Source organism: Scyliorhinus canicula, chromosome 13 (genome assembly GCF_902713615.1).
Source record: "Scyliorhinus canicula chromosome 13, sScyCan1.1, whole genome shotgun sequence".
NCBI lineage: Eukaryota > Metazoa > Chordata > Chondrichthyes > Carcharhiniformes > Scyliorhinidae > Scyliorhinus > Scyliorhinus canicula.
The window spans coordinates 19,448,647-19,471,961 of record NC_052158.1 but is presented as its reverse complement, the minus strand read 5'-3'; the positions used below and the strand labels follow the sequence as shown (position 1 = coordinate 19,471,961).

At 50.5% G+C, this 23,315-nt stretch overlaps 1 protein-coding gene across 1 annotated transcript; it reads left to right on the top strand.

Moving 5' to 3' along the window:
• Positions 1-245: 245 nt before the first annotated feature.
• LOC119976618 (hepatocyte cell adhesion molecule-like) lies at positions 246-22,927 on the top strand. Its single transcript, XM_038817244.1, has 5 exons — positions 246-445; positions 3,350-3,655; positions 6,374-6,637; positions 9,743-9,843; positions 22,737-22,927. Exons 1-5 carry the CDS (start codon positions 376-378, stop codon positions 22,812-22,814), a joined length of 819 nt encoding a protein of 272 aa, XP_038673172.1. The 5' UTR covers positions 246-375; the 3' UTR covers positions 22,815-22,927.
• The last annotated feature ends 388 nt before the right edge of the window (positions 22,928-23,315 follow it).

Genomic DNA, 23,315 nt, shown 5'->3' with positions numbered 1-23,315 from the left:
AAAACCCAATAGAAACATTTTTTTAAAAATGTGTCATCTGTAAAGTTTGACACACCCTACATCTAGATGATGAATATTTTAAAATCTGAATGCATGGTGTTGGAGAAACGTGTTTGGTTTTTACTTTTGCACACAGAAACGTGACCCGCGAATTGTGCAATGGGCAGGAATGGAGGTGGGTTGGGTGTCGGCGCTGTGATTGGAGCTCTGTTTCCTGCCCCCAGTCAGCTGGCTAAACTGCTTCAGTCCGCCTCAGCAGCAGCAGCCGCAGCCGCCAGTGTTTCGCTCCCTCCTCAATCCGCACACAGCCGGGATCCCGGACTTGTTGTCAGGCTGCAGTCGGAGCCTCTCTGTCCCGGGGCTGCAGATTTGTGGATGGACCGGGGAGTTTCTGTCATCTTTTCCCTCGGCTGCTTTTACCTGGGCCTCTCCTTCGGAGCGGGAGGTAAGGATGCCAATCCGGCAATTTGAGTTTTGTGATCGGCTCCTCCAGGCGGGGGAGGTCCGGGAAACAGAGTTGGGAAAGTGGACAGCATTTCAGTATTTCAACCATCGGATCCTATTCTGTGCCGCCCAATCGTCTACTTTTTGCCCTTTCTGCTGTTCCCGGGGTTGTCAGAGACCCTGTCAGACTTGAAGTGAAACCTTTAGATTTGTAAATGGATGTTCGAACAGCTGCTTGTTGTGGGGGCTGGGTAGTTATGGGGAAAGTCTGGTCGGAGAGGGGGGGGGGGGGGGGGGGGTGGAGAATCGCGCCCTGGGTGTTTCGCTCCCTCAATCCGCACACAGCCGGGATCCCGGACTTGTTGTCAGGCTGCAGTCGGAGGCTCTCCGCCTCCAGACCACGGCCGCCCACCGATCGGAAGCTCCCGATTGCAACCTGGACCCTATGGCGCCCCCCCTCCCCGAGTCAGATCACCCCCCCCCCCTCACCGAGTCAGATCACCCCCCCCCCCCCCAGAGTCAGATCCACCCCCCCTCCCAGAGTCAGATCACCCCCGCCCCTCCCAGAGTCAGATCACCCCTCCCCCTCCCAGAGTCAGATCAGCCCCCCCCCAGAGTCAGGTCACCCCCCCTCCCAGAGTCAGGTCACCCCCCCTCCCAGAGTCAGGTCACCCCCCCTCCCAGAGTCAGATCACCCCCCCTCCCAGAGTCAGATCACCCCCCCTCCCAGAGTCAGATCACCCCCCCTCCCAGAGTCAGATCACCCCCCCTCCCAGAGTCAGATCACCCCCCTCCCAGAGTCAGAACACCCCCCCCTCCCAGAGTCAGATCACCCCCCCTCCCAGAGTCAGATCACCCCCCTCCCAGTCAGATCACCCCTCCTCCCAGAGTCAGATCACCCCCCCTCCCAGAGTCAGATCACCCCCCTCCCAGAGACAGATCACCCCCCCCTCCGATCACCCCCTCCCAGAGTCAGATCACCCCCTCCTCCCAGAGTCAGATCACCCCCCCCCCGAGTCAGATCACCCCCCCTCCCAGAGTCAGATCACCCCCCCCCTCCCAGAGTCAGATCACCCCCCCCTCCCAGAGTCAGATCACCCCCCCCTCCCAGAGTCAGATCACCCCCCCTTCCCAGTCAGATCACCCCCCTTTCCCAGAGTCAGATCACCCCCCCTTCCCAGAGTCAGATCACCCCCCCTTCCCAGAGTCAGATCACCCCCCCTTCCCAGAGTCAGATCACCCCCTTCTTCCCAGTCAGATCACCCCCCTCTCCCAGAGTCAGATCACCCCCTTCTTCCCAGAGTCAAATCACCTCCTTCTTCCCAGAGTCAGATCACCCCCTCCTTCCCAGAGTCAGATCACCCCCTCCTTCCCAGAGTCAGATCACCCCCTCCTTCCCAGAGTCAGATCACCCCCTCCTTCCCAGAGTCAGATCACCCCCTCCTTCCCAGAGTCAGATCACCCCCTCCTTCCCAGAGTCAGATCACCCCCTCCCCAGAGTCAGATCACCCCCTCCTTCCCAGAGTCAGATCACCCCCTCCTTCCCAGAGTCAGATCACCCCCTCCTTCCCAGAGTCAGATCACCCCCTCCTTCCCAGAGTCAGATCACCCCTCCTTCCCAGAGTCAGATCACCCCCTCCTTCCCAGAGTCAGATCACCCCCTCCTCCCCAGAGTCAGATCACCCCCTCCTTCCCAGAGTCAGATCACCCCCTCCTTCCCAGAGTCAGATCACCCCCCCTTCCCAGAGTCAGATCACCCCCCCTTCCCAGAGTCAGATCACCCCCTTCTTCCCAGTCAGATCACCCCCCTCTCCCAGAGCCAGATCACCCCCTTCTTCCCAGAGTCAAATCACCTCCTTCTTCCCAGAGTCAGATCACCCCCTCCTTCCCAGAGTCAGATCACCCCCTCCTTCCCAGAGTCAGATCACCCCCTCCTTCCCAGAGTCAGATCATCCCCTCCTTCCCAGAGTCAGATCACCCCCTCCTTCCCAGAGTCAGATCACCCCCTCCTTCCCAGAGTCAGATCACCCCCTCCTTCCCAGAGTCAGATCACCCCCTCCTTCCCAGAGTCAGATCACCCCCTCCTTCCCAGAGTCAGATCACCCCCTCCTTCCCAGAGTCAGATCACCCCCTCCTTCCCAGAGTCAGATCACCCCCTCCTTCCCAGAGTCAGATCACCCCCTCCTTCCCAGAGTCAGATCACCCCCTCCTTCCCAGAGTCAGATCACCCCCTCCTTCCCAGAGTCAGATCACCCCCTCCTTCCCAGAGTCAGATCACCCCCTCCTTCCCAGAGTCAGATCACCCCCTCCTTCCCAGAGTCAGATCACCCCCTCCTTCCCAGAGTCAGATCACCCCCTCCTTCCCAGAGTCAGATCACCCCCTCCTTCCCAGAGTCAGATCACCCCCTACTTCCCAGAGTCAGATCACCCCCTCCTTCCCAGAGTCAGATCACCCCCTCCTTCCCAGAGTCAGATCACCCCCTCTCCACCAGGACGTCCACAGTGACCGTGGGTCCAAACTCCCGCCGGATGGTACCAGTTTGAACCGCCGCGGGGGCCTATTTCAGCGGCCCCCCCCCTCCCAAACCAGCGACCGTGTGGGCGCGATTGCCGCCGATTCTCCAGCCGCCGGAGAATCAGCGGCCCAGCTTTGGAGCGGCATGGTGGGAATTTCCTGCGCCCCGGGCAATTCTCCGGTGTGTTACGGGCTGGGAGAATCCCGGCCCATGGCTCTTATCAGTAACCAAAGAAGAAGAATAGAAGTTGCTAAAGCTGAGTGGAACCTCTACTCTCAAAAATCCAGGTTTAGAAAATTCGCCGAACACTTGCATAAATAAAATGAATTGTTATTTGTCAGTTCTTTGTTTAATTGACAGCGTTTAACTAACTTATTTTTGTCTATCAGTTGGACAGGAAGAAGTACCTGCTGTCATTGGTTCATCACCGTTATTGGATCCTGAAATCGGAGCGGCTCTGGGCAACAGTGAAGTTATATGGGAATTCGTTGGCAGTGATGCAAACCTTGTTACTATTTTGGATTACGTACCAGATCTCACTAAAGAGGAGCCAAATGAACAGTTCAAAGATCGTTTACATTTTAATGAGTCCACTGCTGCTCTGGCAGTAATTAATGTAACAGTTAGAGACGAAGGAATTTATATACTCACAGTAAATGGAAGACTGAGAAGCAGGATAATTTTGAAATTCTTTGGTAAGTGGCTTCATTACTTTGTCACTTGAAAGTGTTGCAGCTCATTAATTTCTCTTTTTTAAAATATAGATTTAGAGTACCCAATTATTTTTCTTCCAATTTAGGGGCAGTTTAGTGTGGCTAATCCATCTAACCTGCACATCTTTGGGTTGTGGGGGTGAAACCCATGCAGACATAGCGAGAATGTGCAAACTCTACACGGACAGTGACCAGGGATGACCGGGATTCAAACCCAGGTCATCAGCGGCGCAGTCCCATTGCTAACCACTGAGCCACATGCTGCCCTTTTTACTCAGTAGCTTAAGAAATGAGGCACAGAATTGTTGTTGATTTTGCTGAAGACAAAACTTAGATCACTTATCCTTAGGCAAAAAACTGAACTGCAACTTGCATGAAATGGGGGAGAGACTCTATACCGGACCCACTTGTCGCCCCCTGAGCCAGGCCACTCGAGTGTACTGAAGACAATGACATCAATACAGAACGGGAAGATAAATCTAATATGACCACATCCAACCTGTACTGATGACCACCTAGAAATGTAGGAACAGGGATAGGTCAAACAACCATTCCAAGTTATCATGGCTGATCCTCTACCTCAAAGCTGTACTTTTGTGCTCCCCATACCCCTTGAGTGCATTACTGTCAAAAATCTAATGTGTCTTGGCCTCCATAGCCTTCTGTGGTAGATAATTCCACAGGATCACCACCCTCTGGGTGAAGAAAATTCTTCTCATCTCATTCCTAAATTTATCCTATCCTGTATCCTGAGATTGTGATCCCATAAGCAAAGACTCCCCCCCCCCCCCCCCCCCCCCCCCTCCCCAACCCGGCTTACTCACTCTTCCAACTTCTTCCCGTAACAACCTCCCCGAACAGGCGCCGGAATGTGGCGACTAGGGACTTTTCACAGTAACTTCATTTGAAGCCTACTCGTGACAATAAGCGATTTTCATTCATTCTTCCATCGGGCATGAGAAAGTCTGAGACCGTGCACAAACAGACTCAAACAGCTTCTTCCCCGCTGTTACCAGACTCCTAAACGACCCTCTTATGGACTGACCTGATTAATACTACACCCCTGTATGCTTCACCCGATGCTGGTGTTTATGTAGTTACATTGTGTACCTTGTGTTGCCCTATTATATATTTTCTTTTATTTCCTTTTCTTTTCATGTACTTAATGATCTGTTGAGCTGCTCGCAGAAAAATACTTTTCACTGAACCTTAGTACACGTGACAATAGACAAATCCAATCCAATGTTCCAGATGCCCTCCCGGTTCTCCAAGCCAGAGGAAACAATATCCTTGCATACAGTCTGTTCAGCCCTGTCTGGATTTATGTTTCAATGAGATCCCCTCTCATTCTTCTAAATTCCAGTGAATACATGCCCGATTGACATCTCTCCCTCGTATGACAATCCTGTTGTCTCAGAAATCAGTTTGCCGTCACTGAACATTCTGCTGCAGGTATAGAACATAGAACAGTACAGCACAGAACAGGCCCTTCGGCCCTCGATGTTGTGCCGAGCAATGATCACCCTACTCAAACCCACGTATCTACCCTATACCCGTAACCCAACAACCCCCCCTTAACCTTACTTTTTTTTTAGGACACTACGGGCAATTTATCATGGCCAATCCACCTAACCTGCACATCTTTGGACTGTGGGAGGAAACCGGAGCACCCGGAGGAAACCCACGCACACACGGGGAGGACGTGCAGACTCCGCACAGACAGTGACCCAGCCGGGAACCGAACCTGGGACCCCCATGGTCTCCCCAAGATCCTGTGCAGCTGCAGTAAGACATCCCTGCGCCTGTACTCCGCCCTCCTTGCAATGAAGGGGAACATACCAATGTCCCTAACTGATTGCTACACTTGCATTCTTGCTTTTAGTTACTGCCGCACTAAGATACCCATATCCCTTTGTACATCAACTTTACAGTCTGTCACCATTTAAATAATACTCGGCATTCTGTTTTTCGTGCCAAATGGAAAACTTCACATTTATGCACCATATGATGTACCCACCATGTATTTGCCACTCGCTCAACTTGTCTAAATCTTCTTGAAGCTTGTTTACTTCGACCTAGTTTTTTTTTCTTGGGCAAAGGTGCAGAATTCTTCCAAACACTGAATAGCTCTAACATTAATAGACGAGGTCTTACCAACTGCAACAGTTTATAAGAATTCAACATTTTCATCAGAAATTACTCGGGCACTGAAACATACCGGCCCCAAAAATCCTGTCTACACCAGGAATTCATCTGCCATTAATGCTAATGTAGTTTGCCTCACCTACATGTCGATTTTAAAGTCGCCCAATCATCAGAGCATAAATGTTGGACAAGTTGAGCAGCACCTTTGAAGAATGAAGTAGAGAAAACATTTCTGGCTAAAGCCCTTTTGCAATTTAAAATGTTAACTTTGTGTCTCCTGAATGCTGCCTAATTTATTGAGGGTTTTGAGCACTTTGTATCAGGTGTCCATAAACTGCAGGATTTTGTTTTAGTCTGGAATACCAGTCGGAATCTGTGTCATCTGGGCAACTACTCATCTGCTAACTGCCTTTGTGTTGGGATTATGGCATTGGAGGTTCAGTTCAGGATTGATGCAGTGAGGTTCCTGCGAAGGACAGAGCTTGTTAAACAACACAAACTTATTGTGAAGCAGTGATGTCCATGTGCTCATATCTGTTTATTCTCTTCTTGCAGAACCGCTTTCTGAACCTTCAATCAACACTACCTGTGTGAATACCACTATTACGCTGACTTCTCAAGTGAGGACAGGGAAAGCAAGTTCTGTTCTGTGGTGGAAGGATGGCAAAATAATAACAAATGGCCAACATTATCAGTTGGTGCAAAACAACAGCACGTTGGTTATTTATGAAACCAACAAATCTGACCGTGGGATCTTCACTTGCACCATGGAGAACCCTGTTGGCAAGAAGAGCTGTTCATTCTCTCTTTCTATTAATGGTGAGTCAAACCAGTCAGTCCATTTAATAGTTGCGATCAATATTTTAGTGATGTGCATTGAAGTCAGCATTGCTAAAGAAATGTAATTGTAAGTATAGCATTTCTCTTGCCATATGAAGATACAAATCGGATTGACAGCGTAAAATATCCAGATGTGTACTCCAGCACCAAAATACAAATCTGTCTGTCAATGAGGTGCAGACCTGCTCCCCAAGTAAGAAATGGAACATTGATACTGAGTGCTCCAATCTTCTGCTTTGATGGATTGTTTGGGAGAATGGAGATTACTTTGCATTACTTGGGAGGTTAAATCCACAAAACCTGTCCGTATTATAATGCTTTTATACTTTCAGAATCCCCTAGTTCGCCACATGGGAGAAACAGTCGATTCAACTGAGCTTAACTTTAGCAGGATTTTCTCCATGCGGTTAAGGTCCGCATGATGAAAGACCACTTTTTTTTTTTTTTTGCCCTGCATCGAATTTTGGATGTCCAGTATAAGTGCCAAGAGCATTCTATTCAGTGCCAGACATAGCCATTGATGGCACCAGTCTTTAAAAGTTGTAGAAAATTCCCATACCTTAGTGAGCTTCATTCATGGTGTGTCTATTGAAAATGCCAGTGCATCCCGAAAGAAAATGCTGCTTCGGGCTGGCTCCATGATCATGTTTGGGAGCAGAACTACATTCAGCTGTAGACTAAAATTAAAGCTTACTCGGCTATTATCCTCCTCGCCCTGTTGTATGGTATGGAATCCAGTCTCTGATGTAGGCACCACAGCAAAACTCTGGAACGCCAGGATGCCGTCCCCAGGGTGCCGTCCCCAGGGTGCCGTCCCCAGGGTGCCGCCCCCAGGATGCCGCCCCCAGGGTGCCGCCCCCAGGGTGCAGTCCCCAGGGTGCAGTCCCCAGGGTGCAGTCCCCAGGGTGCCGTCCATGGTTCAAGTAAATTCAGTCCCACCAGAATTGCCACTTTTCTGCTTTGGCACCAGATTAAGAATGCAGAGTTTGGTTCTGTCAGCCTTGAATAATAAATTCTGTCCATTTGGAGAGTGATAGTTATCAACCTTTCTAATATGATTACTTCATAGCGTCGTGCAATAATATCTGTACATTCCTTTTTCTATTAATTTAGAATATCCAATTTTTTTTCTAATTAAGGGGCAATTTAGCGTGGCCAACACCTAACCTGCACATCTTTGGGTTGTGGGGGTGAAACCCACGCAGACGGGGAGAATGTCTAAACTCCACACAGACAGTGACCCAAGGCCGGGATTCAAACCCGGGTCCTCAGCGCCGCAGTCCCAGTGCTAACCACTGCGCCACATGCCGCCTTATCTGTACATTCCTAATGTAAATTAAGCACTTGGACAATCTGATCGGTGTAGTTTATACTGAGACAATCTGATTGCTGTAGTTCGTACAGTAAGTGTTCCCGAATGTGTTGTTTGACTCTTTGCTTCACTCTCGTGTGTGAAAAGCAGATTTTCTTTCAATCTGCACCCCCTCCACCGCACCTGAATGAAGGCGCAATGAATATCCTTCAACCACAACATTGATATTTTTTATCCTTTTCACCGGCAAAATATTAGACCTTGAGTGGCATGAACACATGCAAATGAATGCTATTCAAATGAATGGACAGAGAATGGTCACAGAATATGGGGCCTCACGGTAGCATGGTGGTTAGCATCAATACTTCACAGCTCCAGGGTCCCAGGTTCGATTCCCGGCTGGGTCACTGTCTGTGTGGAGTCTGCACGTCCTCCCTGTGTGTGCGTGGGTTTCCTCCGGGTGCTCCGGTTTCCTCCCACAGTCCAAAGATGTGCGGGTTAGGTGGATTGGCCATGCTAAATTGCCCGTAGTGTAAGGTTATTGTTGGGATACGGGTTACGTGGGTTTAAGTAGGGTGATCATTGCTAGGCACAACATCGAGGGCCGAAGGGCCTGTTCTGTGCTGTACTGTTCTATGCCCAGATATGAAACCGAGCCTTCCCGTGAATAGAGCTGTCTTGTCTCGTGGCTTTGGTTTGTATCGGCAGCCGTAGTTTCAGATATGTTATCACAGTCACCAGGAGTCCACATGCATTCATTAAAGTAGATCTCCCATGGCATTGGCTGATATACTGTGCTGTTTAACAAGGACAGCGTCTATTCTGCTGCTTTTCAAACAGCAAAATTGTGATGCCAATGTACCAAAGATGGTACAGGCAGTAAGGGTTGGGAATCAAAGATTTATCTTTATGTAATCGAGATGCCACTCATGAAGTTGCAGTTATTTTGTAACTGCTGGGCTGGCCATGTGCTTACCATCACAGTGTCCCGATTGCTAAAGCAAATCTTTGCCCAACTCAAGGCAGGCTTCTGAACTAGAGGGGAACAAAGGAAGAACTACAAAGACACCCTGAAGACTTGCCTCAAGAAATACAACACTGACGTCGCATGTTTAGGCGACCCTTGCTCAGAAGAGACCTACCGAGAGGAACCACCTGATTGAAGGGAGACAATTTTTCGAGGACACCCAACAACAAGAGGAAGCCTGGAAAAGGAGCCTGAGAAACGAATACGGGCGATCAAGAGTCCAAGGACCGATTCCTATCTTCCCAGAAACACCTGCCAAGTGTGTGGTCAAAGCTGCAGCTCTAGGATCAGGCTCATCAGCCGTGCAACAACTCTCAACCCATGACCAGTAACTCGGGAGTTTCTTAGGTGGGCAATCATACCCGTTAGCGAGTGATCACTGAAGAAGAAGATTACAATATCTATTTGTTGGAATTGTCTTTAATATCTTGTGAATATTTTTTATTTTATTTTTAAATTAGTGTACCCAATTCATTTTTTCCAATTAAAGGGCAATTTAGTGTGTCCAATCCATCTACCCTGCTCATCTTTGGGTTGTGGGACCGAAACCCTTGCAAGCATGGGGAGAATGTGCAAACTCCACACTGACTGTGACCCAGAGCCAGGATCAAACCTGGGATCGCTGTGCCGTGAGGCAGCAATGCTAACCACTGCGCCACTGTGCTGCCCTTTTTGTAGTGAATACTTTAACTAATGTGTTGGATTTAGAACTGAAGTTAATGTATTTATGTGAAATTTATTGCAGGTGAAGAATGTGAGTCATCTGAGCCAGCGCACAATGGACGGCCAATTGTAATTATTCCTGTGATGGCGATGATATTTTTAATCGTTGCACCTTTCATTGTTGTAAGTATTGATGATGCAACTGTTGTAATGACTACCAAGCACTTTGGGAATAAATCGTGACTATTGCAGATTGGTGGGGGAGGGGGGCTAATTTAAACATCACTAATTTATCCTCTCGCCACCCATCTGTAAACCGGCGGTGTTTCATATTCTTCCCCCTTTTAAGTGGTGATTGTGAGATTTATTTTTAAAATTCCAGTCCAATTTAACGTTGCCTGTCCACCTGCACATCTTTGGGTTGTGAGGGTGGGACTCAGGCAGACATGGGGAGAATGTACAAACTTTCCACACAGAGAGTGATCCGGGGCCAGGATTGAATCCGGGTCCTCAGCACCATAAGGCAACAGTGCTAACCATTGTGACACCCCGACTGTGGATGTGAGGATTTCCAGGTGTAAAACCCTTCTAATTACAAACTCTTTGGAACTTCTTAATTTCTAACACTGGAGTCCTCCGTTGTAGTTGATCTAACAAGTACAAATAACTAGTATTTGTTAAAGCAGATTTTACATCTGCATTGGGACAACCTGGAAGTTCCTCTTTCATAACCCAGGATATCCAAACCAATTGGAGCCTATTTGTTTGGTTGGTTTTGTATGTGACGTGATCCGCCTCGCCTTTTTCTTACCCCATTTTCTTCCTTTGACTGCCTCATTCCTCTTTCCTGATTTTATAAAACAGACTCTAGCACTCGGGTCTTAACATTTGGAGGAACGTTTGAGGACTCTGGGTCTGTACTCGTTGGACTTCAGAAGGAGGAGAGGGGATCTTATTGAAACTTACAGGACACTGAGGCCTGGATAGAGTGGACGTGGAGAGGATGTTTCCACTTGTAGGAAACACGGGAACCAGAGGGCATCATCTCAAGTTAAAGGGACGATGCTTTAAAACAGAGATGAGGAGGAATTTTTTCAGCCAGAGGGTGGTGAATCTGTGGAACTCTTTGCCGCAGAAGGCTGTGGAGGCCAATTCACTGAGTGTCTTTAAGACAGAGATAGATAGGTTCTTGATTAATAAGGGAATCAGGGGTTATGGGGAGAAGGCAGGAGAATGGGGATGAGAAAATATCAGCCATGATTGAATGGCGGAGCAGACTCGATGGGCCGAGTGGCTTAATTCTGCTCCTATATCTTATGGTCTTATTCCCGTGAAACCCCTCTCTTCAGTGGAAGCAATAAAATAAGCAGATCAACAATAATATGGAAGTTCACACGAGTTGTTCAACTTTGGTGCACTATTTGGTAAAATTCAATGGAGAAAATGTTTTGCAGAGAAATAAATTGCAGACCTGATATTCTGATAATGTTGAATGAAAACTTTAGTTGGTTCATTTTTGCATCAATGTAATTCATTATGTCACATCAACTGATCATAAATGCAGAGAGACAATGGCTGTCTGTGGAAAAGATCATGATGGACTGTAAGTATTGTGATCAAGTTAGATTTACAGGACTTCCGGTTGCGGCTATGACTAGCTAAGCCGCACATTTGGAAGCTCCTGCAACAAAGGTGTTTTTGGGCCAATTGGAGGGCCCCAACGGCGCTGAAAAAACGAATCCCGGTGGGGGAAGGTCCCCTGAGGAGAACTAGACCGATTTTATGGTCGGTACCCGGAGTGGAGCGGCAAGAAAAACGGCAGCAGCTCCCCAAAAAAGCGGGGGAAGAAAATCAAAATGGCGGCCGGCGGTGCACCGGAGGAGTGGAAGAAATGGGCGGAGGAGCAGCAGGCCGCTCTCCTCCGTTTTTTCACGGAGATGAAAGTGGAACTCTTAGAGTCCATGAACGCGACGGCCACCAGGTTGGTGGGAGCCCAGGCGATCCAAGAGGCGTCGATTAAAGATCTGCAGCAGGAGATGGCCGCGAGGGAGGAGGAGGCCACAGTCATCGGGGCAAAGGTGGAGGTGCACGAGGCACTCCACATGAAGTGGCAGAGCCGCTTCGAGGAGCTGGACACTCGGATGAGGAGGAAAAATTTGAGGATCCTGGGCCTGGAAGAAGGCCTGGAGGGGTCGGATCTCCCGGGATATGTGGCGGAGATGTTGAGCTCCCTGATGGGGGAAGGGGCCGGTCCGGCGCCCCTGGAATTGGAAGAGGCATACCGGGTCATGGCCAGGAGGCCTAGGGCAAACGAGCCCCCGAGGGCGGTGCTGGTGCGGTTCCAGCGGCTAAGTGATCGAGAGAAAGTCCTGAGGTGGGCTAAAAGGGAGAAAAGCAGCAAGTGGCAGAACTCGACGGTAAGGGTGTACCAGGACTGGAGTGCGGAGGTGGCAAAGCGGCGGGCCCGGTACAACCGGACAAAGGCGGTGCTACACGCGAAAAAGATCAAATTTGGAATGTTGCAACCGGCGCGCTTGTGGGTCACCTACAAGGACCAACATCATTATTTCGAGTCCCCAGAGGAGGCCTGGACCTTTGTACAAGAGGAAAAGTTGGACACGAACTAAAACCTGGGAGCACCGGCGGTCGTAGCCGCCGGGGGACTCTTGATTGTGCAAGTGGCCCTTTTCTTTTCAGGCCAGGTCGGAACTGGGTAACAGTTTCGTGGAGTGTTTGGGGTGTTTTTTCTCGAACGGTTGACTTTTCTGAATATTTGAAGGTTTCGAGTTGTTGGGTGTTTCTGTATATTTGTACTGTTGAAATCTCTATTGTGGGTCGTTGGCTTCTTATGGGGTGTTTTTTCCCGTTTCCAATTTCCCTTAGTTATTTACCCCTCTTACCCTTTTTCTTTGGGTGCTTGGGGGGGTTTTTGTTCTTTTTTTTTCTTTTCGGGTTATGGTTATCTGCGGTTATTTATACTGTTTGATGGAGGGTGATGGTTGGGCACACTGTTAGTTGATAGTTAGTTAATTATTTTGTTATTTAAGTATGTAGTTAAGTATTTATGTATTTAGTTGCCATTGGGTATTTGTATTTATAGCGTTAAGTTGGGGAGACGGGACGGGGGGGGAGCGGGTTGATTATGCGGGTCTTTCTCGGGGGTTTTAAGGGGATCTTTCACGGGCGCAGATGGGGTGAACCGGGAGGAGTCGGAATGTGGCAGGAGCAGCCGGGTCAGCGGAGACCAGCTGACTCTCGGGAGTACGATGTGGGGTACATCGCGGCTAGGAGGGGTCCTAGCCAGGGGGGGGGGGGGGGGGGGGAGGGGGGGGGGGGGGGGGGGGGACACCGGGTTGCTGCTAGAAAGACCAGGGACGAGAAGGGGAGAGCCGGGGGGGGGGGGGGCCATCGCTATGGGAAGCGGGTCAGAAAAGAAGGATGACCCGGGGCGAGCAAGGGACAAGACATGGCTAATCGACAGGGAGTAGGGACGGGTCGCTCTGCGACCCGATTGATCACGTGGAACGTAAGGGGGCTGAATGGGCCGGTCAAAAGATCAAGGGTCTTCTCACACCTGAAGGGACTGAAGGCTGATGTAGCAATGCTGCAGGAGACTCATTTGAGGGTAGCAGATCAGGTCCGCCTGAGAAGGGGGTGGGTGGGACAGGTGTTCCACTCAGGCTTGGATATCAAGAACCGGGGGGTGGCGATTTTGGTGGGAAAGAGAGTGTCGTTTGTGGCGGCAGAGGTGGTGGCAGACAAGGAGGGCAGGTACGTGATGGTGAGGGGTAGGCTGCAGGGAGAGAGTGTGGTACTGGTAAATGTGTATGCCCCGAACTGGGACGACGCGGGTTTTATGAGGCGCCTGCTGGGCCTCATCCCGGGACTGGAGGCAGGGGGCCTGATCATGGGAGGGGACTTTAATACGGTGTTAGACCCTGGGCTGGATAGATCGAGTTCCAGGACGAATAGGAGGCCGGCAGCGGCAGAGGTGTTAAGGGGGTTCATGGAGCAGATGGGAGGGGTAGACCCATGGAGATTGGTAGGCCTAGGGCGAGGGAGTATTCTTTTTTCTCCCACGTCCACAGAGTGTACTCTAGGATCGATTTTTTCGTATTGAACAGGGGGGCTGATACCGAGAGTGCAGGACACGGAGTACTCGGCCATTGCGATATCGGACCATGCACCACATTGGGTGGACGTGGACATGGGGGAGGCGCGGGACCAACGCCCGTTGTGGCGCCTGGATGTAGGGCTGTTGGCGGACGAAGAGGTGTGCAGAAGGGTGAGAACGGGCATTGAGAACTATCTGGGTACGAATGACACAGGTGAGGTGCAGGTGGGGACGGTCTGGGAGGCCTTGAAAGCAGTGATTAGAGGAGAGCTGATCTCCATAAGGGCACACAGAGAGAGGAAGGAGAGGCAGGAAAGGGAGAGGCTGGTGGGGGAGCTCCTAGAAGTAGATAGGAAATATGCGGCGGCGCCAGAGGAGGGGCTATTAAGGGAGCGGCGTAGCTTGCAGGCCAGGTTCGACCTACTGACCACTAGGAAGGCGGAAATGCAGTGGAGAAGGGCGCAGGGTGCGGCGTATGAGTACGGGGAAAAGGCGAGCAGGATGCTGGCACACCAGCTTCGTAAGCGAGATGCAGCCAGAGAGATGGGGGAGTGAGAGAGAGGGGTGGGGATGTAGTGCAGAAGGGGCAAGAGGTGAATAGGGTCTTTAGGGACTTCTATAGGGAATTGTATAGGTCTGAACCGCCGAAGAGGAGAGGGGGAATGAGAACTTTCTCGACAAATTGGGGTTCCCAAAGGTACAGGAGGAGCTGGTGGAAGGGTTGGGGGCGCCGATAGAGCTGCAGGAGCTAATTAAAGGGATAGGCCAGATGCAGGCGGGGAAGGCGCCGGGGCCGGATGGGTTCCCGGTGGAGTTTTACAGGAAATTTGTGGACTTGGTGGGTCCAGTGCTGGTGCGAGCCTTCAATGAGGCGCGCGAGGGGGGGGTTCTGCCTCCAACAATGTCGCAGGCCCTGATCTCCTTGATTTTGAAGCGGGACAAGGACCCGGTCCAGTGCGGGTCCTACAGGCCTATCTCCCTCTTAAATGTAGATGCCAAGCTGTTAGCAAAGGTCCTGGCAACCAGGATAGAGGACTGTGTGCCAGGGGTAGTCCATGAAGACCAGACGGGGTTCGTGAAGGGACGCCAACTTAACACAAATGTCCGGAGATTGTTAAATGTGATTATGATGCCAGCAGTGGAAGGGGAGGCGGAGATAGTGGTAGCGCTGGACGCGGAGAAGGCATTTGACAGGGTGGAGTGGGAATACTTGTGGGAGACGTTGGAAAGGTTTGGGTTTGGGGAGGGATTTATCAAGTGGGTAAAACTGCTCTATTCAGCTCCGATGGCAAGTGTGGTAACAAACGGGAGGAGGTCAGAATATTTTGGGCTCCATCGAGGTACTAGGCAGGGATGTCCCCTATCTCCCTTACTCTTTGCATTAGCGATTGAGCCGTTGGCGATGGCACTGAGGGGTTCAGGGGGGTGGAGAGGACTGACAAGGGGAGGGGAGGAACATCGGGTCTCGCTCTATGCGGATGATTTGTTGTTGTATGTGGCAGACCCGGAGGGGGGAATGCCGGAGGTAATGGGATACTAGCGGAGTTCGGGGACTTTTCGGGATATAAATTAAATCTGGGGAAAAGTGAGGTCTTGTAATACACCCGGAGACCAAGGGGAGGGAATTGGGAGGCTCCCCTTCAAAAGAGCAGTTAAAGTTTTAGGTATTTGGGGGTGCAGGTGGCAAAGAACTGGGGGACCCTACACAAGTTGAACTTTTCCAGACTGGTGGAGCAGATGGAGGAGGAGTTTAAGAGGTGGGACATGGTGCCGCTGTCGCTGGCAGGGAGGGTGCAGTCAGTTAAAATGACGGTCCTCCCGAGGTTCTTGTTTTTGTTCCAGTGTCTGCCCATCTTCCTCCCCAGGGCCTTTTTCAAGAAGGTAACGAGTAGTATCATGGGGTATGTGTGGGCACATGGCACCCCGAGAGTTAGAAGGGTCTTTTTGGAGCGGAGTAGGGATAGTGGAGGGCTGGCGTTACCCAACCTTTCAGGATATTACTGGGCGGCAAATACATCGATGGTACGAAAGTGGATGATGGAAGGGGAGGGGGCAGCCTGGAAGCGCATGGAGAGGGCGTCCTGCGGCAACATAAGCTTAGGGGCACTGGTAACGGCACCATGGCCGCTCCCTCCCACGAGGTATACCACGAGCCCGGTGGTGGCGGCCACCCTCAAGATCTGGGGGCAGTGGAGGCGACACAGGGGGGAAGTGGGAGGTCTGATAGGGGCACCACTAAGAGGGAACCACAGATTTGCGCCGGGAAACACAGGAGGGGGATTCCAGAGCTGGCAGAGGGCGGGTATTAGACAACTGAGGGACTTGTTTATAGAGGGGAGGTTTGCGAGCCTGGGAGAGCTGGAGGAGAAATTTGGGCTCCCCCCGGGGAACACGTTCAGGTACCTCCAAGTGAAGGCATTTGCCAGACGACAGGTAGCGGGGTTCCCCGCGCTCCCCGACAGGGGGGTGAGTGATAGGGTGCTATCAGGGGTCTGGGTCGGGGAGGGGAAGATCTCGGACATCTATAAGATTATGCAGGAGGTGGAGGAGGTACCAGTAGAGGAGCTGAAAGATAAGTGGGAGTTAGAGCTGGGGGAACAGATAGAGGACGGGACATGGGCAGACGCCCTGGAGAGGGTCAACTCGTCGTCGTCATGTGCGAGACTAAGTCTCATTCATTTAAGGTACTGCATAGAGCCCACAGTGACGGGGACAAGGATGAGTCGGTTTTTCGGGGGTGAAGACAGGTGTATTAGATGTTCGGGAAGCCCTGCGAATCATGCACATATGTTTTGGGCATGTCCGGCACTGGAGGAGTTCTGGAAGGGGGTGGCAGGGACGGTGTCGAGAGTGGTGGGGTCCAGGGTCAAGCCAGGATGGGGACTTGCGATCTTCGGGGTTGGGGTGGAACCGGGGGTACAGGAGGCGAGGGAGGCTGGAATATTAGCCTTTGCGTCCTTGGTGGCTCGGAGGAGGATCCTGATTCAGTGGAGGGACGAAAGGCCTCCGAGTGTTAACACCTGGTTAAACGACATGGCAAACTTCATCCAATTGGAAAGGATCAAATTCGCCCTGAGAGGGTCGGTGCAGGGGTTTTCCAGGCGATGGCAACCCTTCCTAGACCTCTTGGATCAGAGATAGAAACTGAGGCCATGACAGCAGCACCCCGGGAGGGGAGGGGAGGGCGGGAGGGGGGGGGAGGGGGGGGGGGGGCAGGGGGGACAACGACGAAGGATACGTAGCGGGTGAGCGGCGGTGGCGAGGCGGGCAAGGCCTGCCCGAGGACGCTGCTAGAAATGATAAGTGGTCGGACTGTCGGTTCGCCGGCGGGGTGGGGGGGGGGGGGGGGGGGACGCAGCGGGTAGGGGGGGGGGGGGTGGGGGATTTTTTTTTTTTCTTTTTCATTGTTAAGTAGGGGGGTTTGACTTTGTTTTGGTTATAATTTAAATGTAAATGTAGGGGGGGTTAAAATGTTTGTATTTGAAAAATTCAATAAAAATTATTTAAAAAAAAAAGTTAGATTTACAGCTGTTGCTCTGAACCTTCTGTAAGAATATTCGTGTAATTGTTACATAATTGTGTAAGAAATGAAATTCGTTTCACTTTGCTGTTAGAGATTCTTTTTTTTAGAAAATATTTATTAAGGCATTTATAATTAACAATTTTAAACATCAGGTTTCAAAGAAGGACAAAACAATATAACCAACCCCCCCACTCTCCAGTAACAAACCCTAGCCAACATGGCCCCCCGCTGACAGCTTAGTTTTTCTCACAAAAGTCGATGAACGGCTGCCACCTCCGGGCAGACGCCTGCAGTGATTCCCGTCGAGGCAAATTCTTGCGTCTGAGAAACCCCGCCACGTCACTAACCCATTCCCCTGACTTGGCTGTTCCAAGTCCCTCCAACCTAGTAAGATCCTCTCTCTCCGGCCACCAGAGAGGCAAAGACAAGGACATCTGTCTCTCTCACCACCTGGTCTCCCAGATCTTCCGACACATCAAAGATCGGCACCTCTGGGCTCGACACCACCATCACCGTTAAAACTTCGGACATGATGTCAGCAAACCCCTCCGCCTCGGACATGCCCAAAACATATGGACATGGTTCTCAGGACCCCCCCCGCACAGTGTCCACACCTATAATCCACCCCCTCAATGTGCACCCTGTGGGCCATCTTCAGGCTTAAACCTGGCACACGATGAGGATGCATTGACTGCCTCAGGCTTCCTCCCATATTCCGGCCTCCAACACCCCACCCAACTCTTCTTCCCATTGTTCGAGATTCTAATGGAACTGCTCCAGTGCCTACTGTACTGTCAAATGAATACATGGCATGTTCCAGAGACAGCTGGATAAATGGGGATTATTTTTCCATTAAGCTCTGTTCAAATATCTAACAGGGAAATTAAATACAACCAACTTTCTTGTGTGGGCAGACATGTTGAACATTTATAACCAATTTGCCTTTATCAAATTGTAGTAATTAACCATGTGAAAAGAGCCCAAGAATGGGGATGGGGACAATACTGGGTGAGGTGTTTTGAAGAGGAAGTGGTTGGGGGATTATGGAGGAGGGGTAGAGGTAATGGTGGCTAGTGCTGGGTCTCGCAGTTAGGGCGGGGGGGCTGGATAGGAAGGGCGGTGGGAGGTGAAGGTGATGAATCTATGTGTAGGACCACTGACTTGGTGCTAAAAAACGATCCCCAAACTTTTCCAACTTTGAGCAGGACTAGATCAAATTAACATGACAGCTGGGTCCCATCCGCACCATTTGTAGCTATTCTCCAGCCGGCTCATCCTCACCTTAGTTAAGTGTGCCCTGTGCACCACTTTTCAAATAATTTCCTCAACTGCCCCACTGCCTTCCTGTGGATATCAGACCTAACTCCACCTGCAGCTTCTGCTGCTCCTTCAACATTCCCGCCTCCGGGGATTCAGAATACCTTCTGTCCACCTGGAGTATCTCCCCAACCAGCCTATCCATCTCTGCTCTCTTCACCTTCTCCCTATGAGCCCGTATCGAAATTGACTCACCCCTAACCACTGCCTGCAGCGCCTCCCACACTGTTGCTGCCGAACCCTCATCCGCTAATAGTCCTACATCTAATCTCCATTGCGGGTGTTGACCCCCCCTCCTTGCTCACCTGTAAATCCACCCAGTGGGGGCCATGGTCCGACACAAAATCGCCGAATACTTGGCATCCACCACTCCGACTGGCAAAGACCCGTACAAAATGGAACAAATCAATCCAGGAGTACACTTTGTGAACGTGGGAGAAAAAAGAAAACTCCTTCGCTCTCGGCAGTCCGAAACTCCATGGATCTATGCCCCCGCCCCCCAATCTGTTCCATAACCCCTTTAGGTCCCTCGCCGTGGCTTGCACCCTCCCTGACCTTGAACTTCACCAATCCAACCTCGGATCAATGACCATATTAAAGCCCCCCCCCTCCCCATGATCAACCTATGCAAATCCAGTTCAGGATCTTCCCCAACACCTGCCTCAAAAACTCCGCATCATCTCAATTTGGTGCGTAAATACTCACTAATACCACCGCATCCCCTCCAGCTTCCCACTCACCATAACGTACCTACCCCCCTGAGTCCGCCACTATATTCCCTACCTCAAATGACACTCGCTTATTGATCAAGATCGCTATCTCCTAGTCTTAGCGTCTAGCCCCGAATGAAATACCAGCCCAACCCACCCCTTCCTCGGCCTAGTCTGATCCATCACCCTTCGGTGTGTCTCCTGTAGTATTGTCACGTCCGCCTTCAAACTCTTCAAATGCGCGAACACGCAATCCCTCTTGACTGGCCCATTCAACCCTCTCACGTTCCATGTGATCAGCCTGGTCGGGGTGGGTATCCCGCCCCCCCCCCAGCCGCCGATCCACCATCACCCTTTATAGTCCAGCCTCCAGCTTGCGTCCTGCGCCTCCTCAGGCCCGCCCTCGGTGTGTTCACTGTCATCGACCTCAAATTTGTCTCCAAGCGTCAGTCCCTCCCCTGTTAGCAGAGGCAATTCCACCCTTCCCCATAACAAAATAACAATCCCAAGAGCCTGCTTGCCCCCCACTGCGCTTCCGTACCTAGCTCACCCAGCTAAGCTGGTAGCCCTTGCTTATGCGCCAAGCATCCTATCCCCACTCCCCCTCCACCCCCACAGCTCGAACATACATATGCAAAACATAACAATCCTAACTAAACACAGAAGAAAATTTCACCCACCACCCCCCAAGAACAAAGTTCACCCACATACCAAACTGAGCAGCAGCCCAAAAACTGGTACAAAAACAATACAAACAAAACCCAACGAGAAAATAAATTTAGCAGCATAGGTACAGAGTTACTTGCCCCCAAATTCAATGTCCTCCATCACGTCCCCTGTCCTTAACAAAGTTCATCGCTTCATCCAGCGATCCAAAATAAAGTTCTTTATCCTGGGAAGTGACCCACAAACGAGTTGGGTGCCGCAGACGAACCTCACCCCCCTTCTGAAGAGGGCAAATTTCACTTTATTGAAGCTCGCCCTTCTTTTGGCCAGTTCCTCACCAAAGTCCTGGTAAATTGCGCAGCTCGTTATCTTCCCATTTGCAGCTCCTCATCTGCCCGGCCACCTCGAGATCTGTTCCTTGTCCAGGAACTGGTGCATTCGTACCGCCATCGCCCTCTGCGGCTCATTCATCTGCAGCTTCCTCATAAGTGCTTATGCACCATGTCAACTTCCAAGGGTTGAGCAAACGAGCTTCTCGAACATACGCGCCACATATGCCCCTGCGTTCGATCCCTCGCTGCCTCCGGGAGGCCAACGGTCCTCTGGTTCTGCTTGCGCGACCCGTTCTCCAAATCCTCCACTTTATCTTGCAGCTTTTCTGGTGGTTCCTCATCAGCCCCATCTCCTCCGCCATCACGGCTAGCTGCTCATTGTGCTTAGCAACCGCCTCTTTCACCTTCCGGATCGCTTAGCCTGGTCTTCCAATCTTGCTGCACCCGGTCAATCACCGTCTTAATCGGGTCCAGGTACTTTTGGTCTTTGCTTAGCAAGTACCGCAAGGATCTGTTTTGGGGCCACTGCTGTTTGTCATTTTTATAAATGACCTGGAAGAGGGTTGTAGAAGGATGGGTTAGTAAATTTGCAGATGACACGAAGGTCGGGGAGTTGTGGATCGTGCTGAAGGATATTATAGGATACAGAGGGACATAGATAAGCTGCAGAGCTGGGCTGAGAGGTGGCAGATGGAGTTTTAATGCAGAAAAGTGTGAGTGGTTCACTTTGGAAGAGTAGTAACAGGAATGCAGAGTACTGGGCTAATGGCAGATTCTTGGGTAGTGTAGATGAACAGAGAGATCTCGGCATCCAGGTACATAATCCCTGAAAGTTGCCACCCAGGTTAATAGGGCTGTTAAGAAGGCATATGGTGTGCTAGCCTTTATAAGCAGGGGGATTGAGTTTCGGGAACCACAAGGTCATGCTGCAGCTGTACATAACTCTGGTGCGGCCGCACCTGGAGTACTGCGTGCAGTTCTGGTCACCACATTATAGGAAGGATGTGGAAGCTTTGGAAAGGGTTCAGGGGAGATTTATATGGATGTTGCCTGGTATGGAGGGAAGGTCTTACGAGGAAAGGCTCAGGGAATTGAGGTTGTTTTCGTTAGAGAGGAGAAGGCTGAGAGGTGGCTTAATAGAGACATACAAGATAGTCAGAGGGTTAGATAGGGTGGACAGTGAGAGTCTTTTTCCTCGGATGGTGATGACCAACACGAGGGGACATAGCTTTAAATTGAGGGTGATAGATATAGGACAGATGTCAGAGGCAGTTTCTTTACTCAGAGAGTAGTAGGGGTGTGGAACGCCCTGCCTGCAACAGTAGTAGACTCGACAACTTTAAGGGCATTTAAGTGGTCACTGGATAGACATATGGATGAAAATGGAATAGTGTAGGTCAGATAGGCTTCAGATGGTTTCACAGGTCGGCGCAACATCGAGGGCCGAAGGGCCCGTTCTGCGCTGTAGTGTTCTATGTTCTATGCACTCCTGGAGGAATTCCACCAGCTGCTCCGTTGACCACCTGGCCGGCAATCCCAGTCCCTGAGCCTCCGCCATATTTTCCTATGCTGCAGACTCCACTTCGACCAGTGATCTCTCCTTTTCAGACCACTTCTGATCCACAAATCCAATAAACTGGTGGTGGATTCTTATCCTTTACCTCACACTCAATCTCCTATTTACCCTCGCCTATAAGTCGGGGGGAAAGGTCCACAGAGGGGAGCTCCCAAATAAGCAACCACTCACCTCATGGCCGCCACTGGAAGTTTGTGACTGGGGGATCTAATGGAGTCCTTGTATACCTTGAGATGGTGAAAGTGCTCTGAGGTGGACAGATTGAGAGTTTCTTATTTTATACTTCGGGGATCTGGTTGCCGTCACCGAGGTGAAGGGGTGGAGTTGTGTTGGGTTTGAGTTTATTCTTTGTAAAAATGTTGAAATATTGAAAATTTTAATGAATTTTTGTTAAAGGAGAGCCCAATCTTTGAGAATGGGGGTAATAGTGAAAGTGCTGCATGCATCAGATATGGCATAATAAGTACCAAATTACTGTGTGTTCCATGATGAAATATAGAGAACATCCAGTGTACCACCACATGTCAAAAATGTTTCCCCGATGGAGCACGGTGGCGCAGTTGCTGCCTCACGGCGCCAGGTTCGATCCCGCTCTGGGTCACTGTCTGTGTGGAGTTTGCACATTCTCCCCGTGTTTGCGTGGGTTTCGCCCCACAACCCAAAGATGTGCTGGGTAGGTGGATTGGCTACACTGAATTGCCCCTCATTTGGGAAAACAATTGAGTACTGTTTAAAAAAAAAAAAAAAAAAAAAATTCCCCTCATTTTTTGTGCAAGGAAATAATCACAGTTTCTACTGTTTACAGACATTTAATTCCCATTTATCTTTTTTTCTGCAGGAGCTGTGCGCACCATTCTTCAAATCCAGGAGTAGTGTGACTTCATTGAGGAACCATCTTAAATTGTGGTCCATTTGAAATGGGTGTTTCAACAAGATATTTATTATATATATATATATATATATAGATAGATAAAAAGATAAAAGAGATCAAAAACAAGGGATCAAAACGAGGGATCCACAAAAAACGAGGGATCCCAAAAACGATGGGATCCACAAAAACCGAGGGACCACAAAAACCGAGGGACCACAAAAACCGAGGGATCCACAAAAACCGCGGGATCCACAAAAACCGCGGGTCCACAAAACGAGGGACCACAAAAACCAGGGATCCACAAAACCGAGGGTCCACAAAAACCGAGGGAGCACAACAACGAGGGATCCACAAAAAACGAGGGATCCACAAAAAACGAGGGATCCACAAAAAACGAGGGATCCACAAAAAACGAGGGATCCACAAAAAACGAGGGATCCACAAAAAACGAGGGATCCACAAAAACGAGGGATCCACAAAAAACGAGGGATCCACAAAAAACGAGGGATCCACAAAAAACGAGGGATCCACAAAAAACGAGGGATC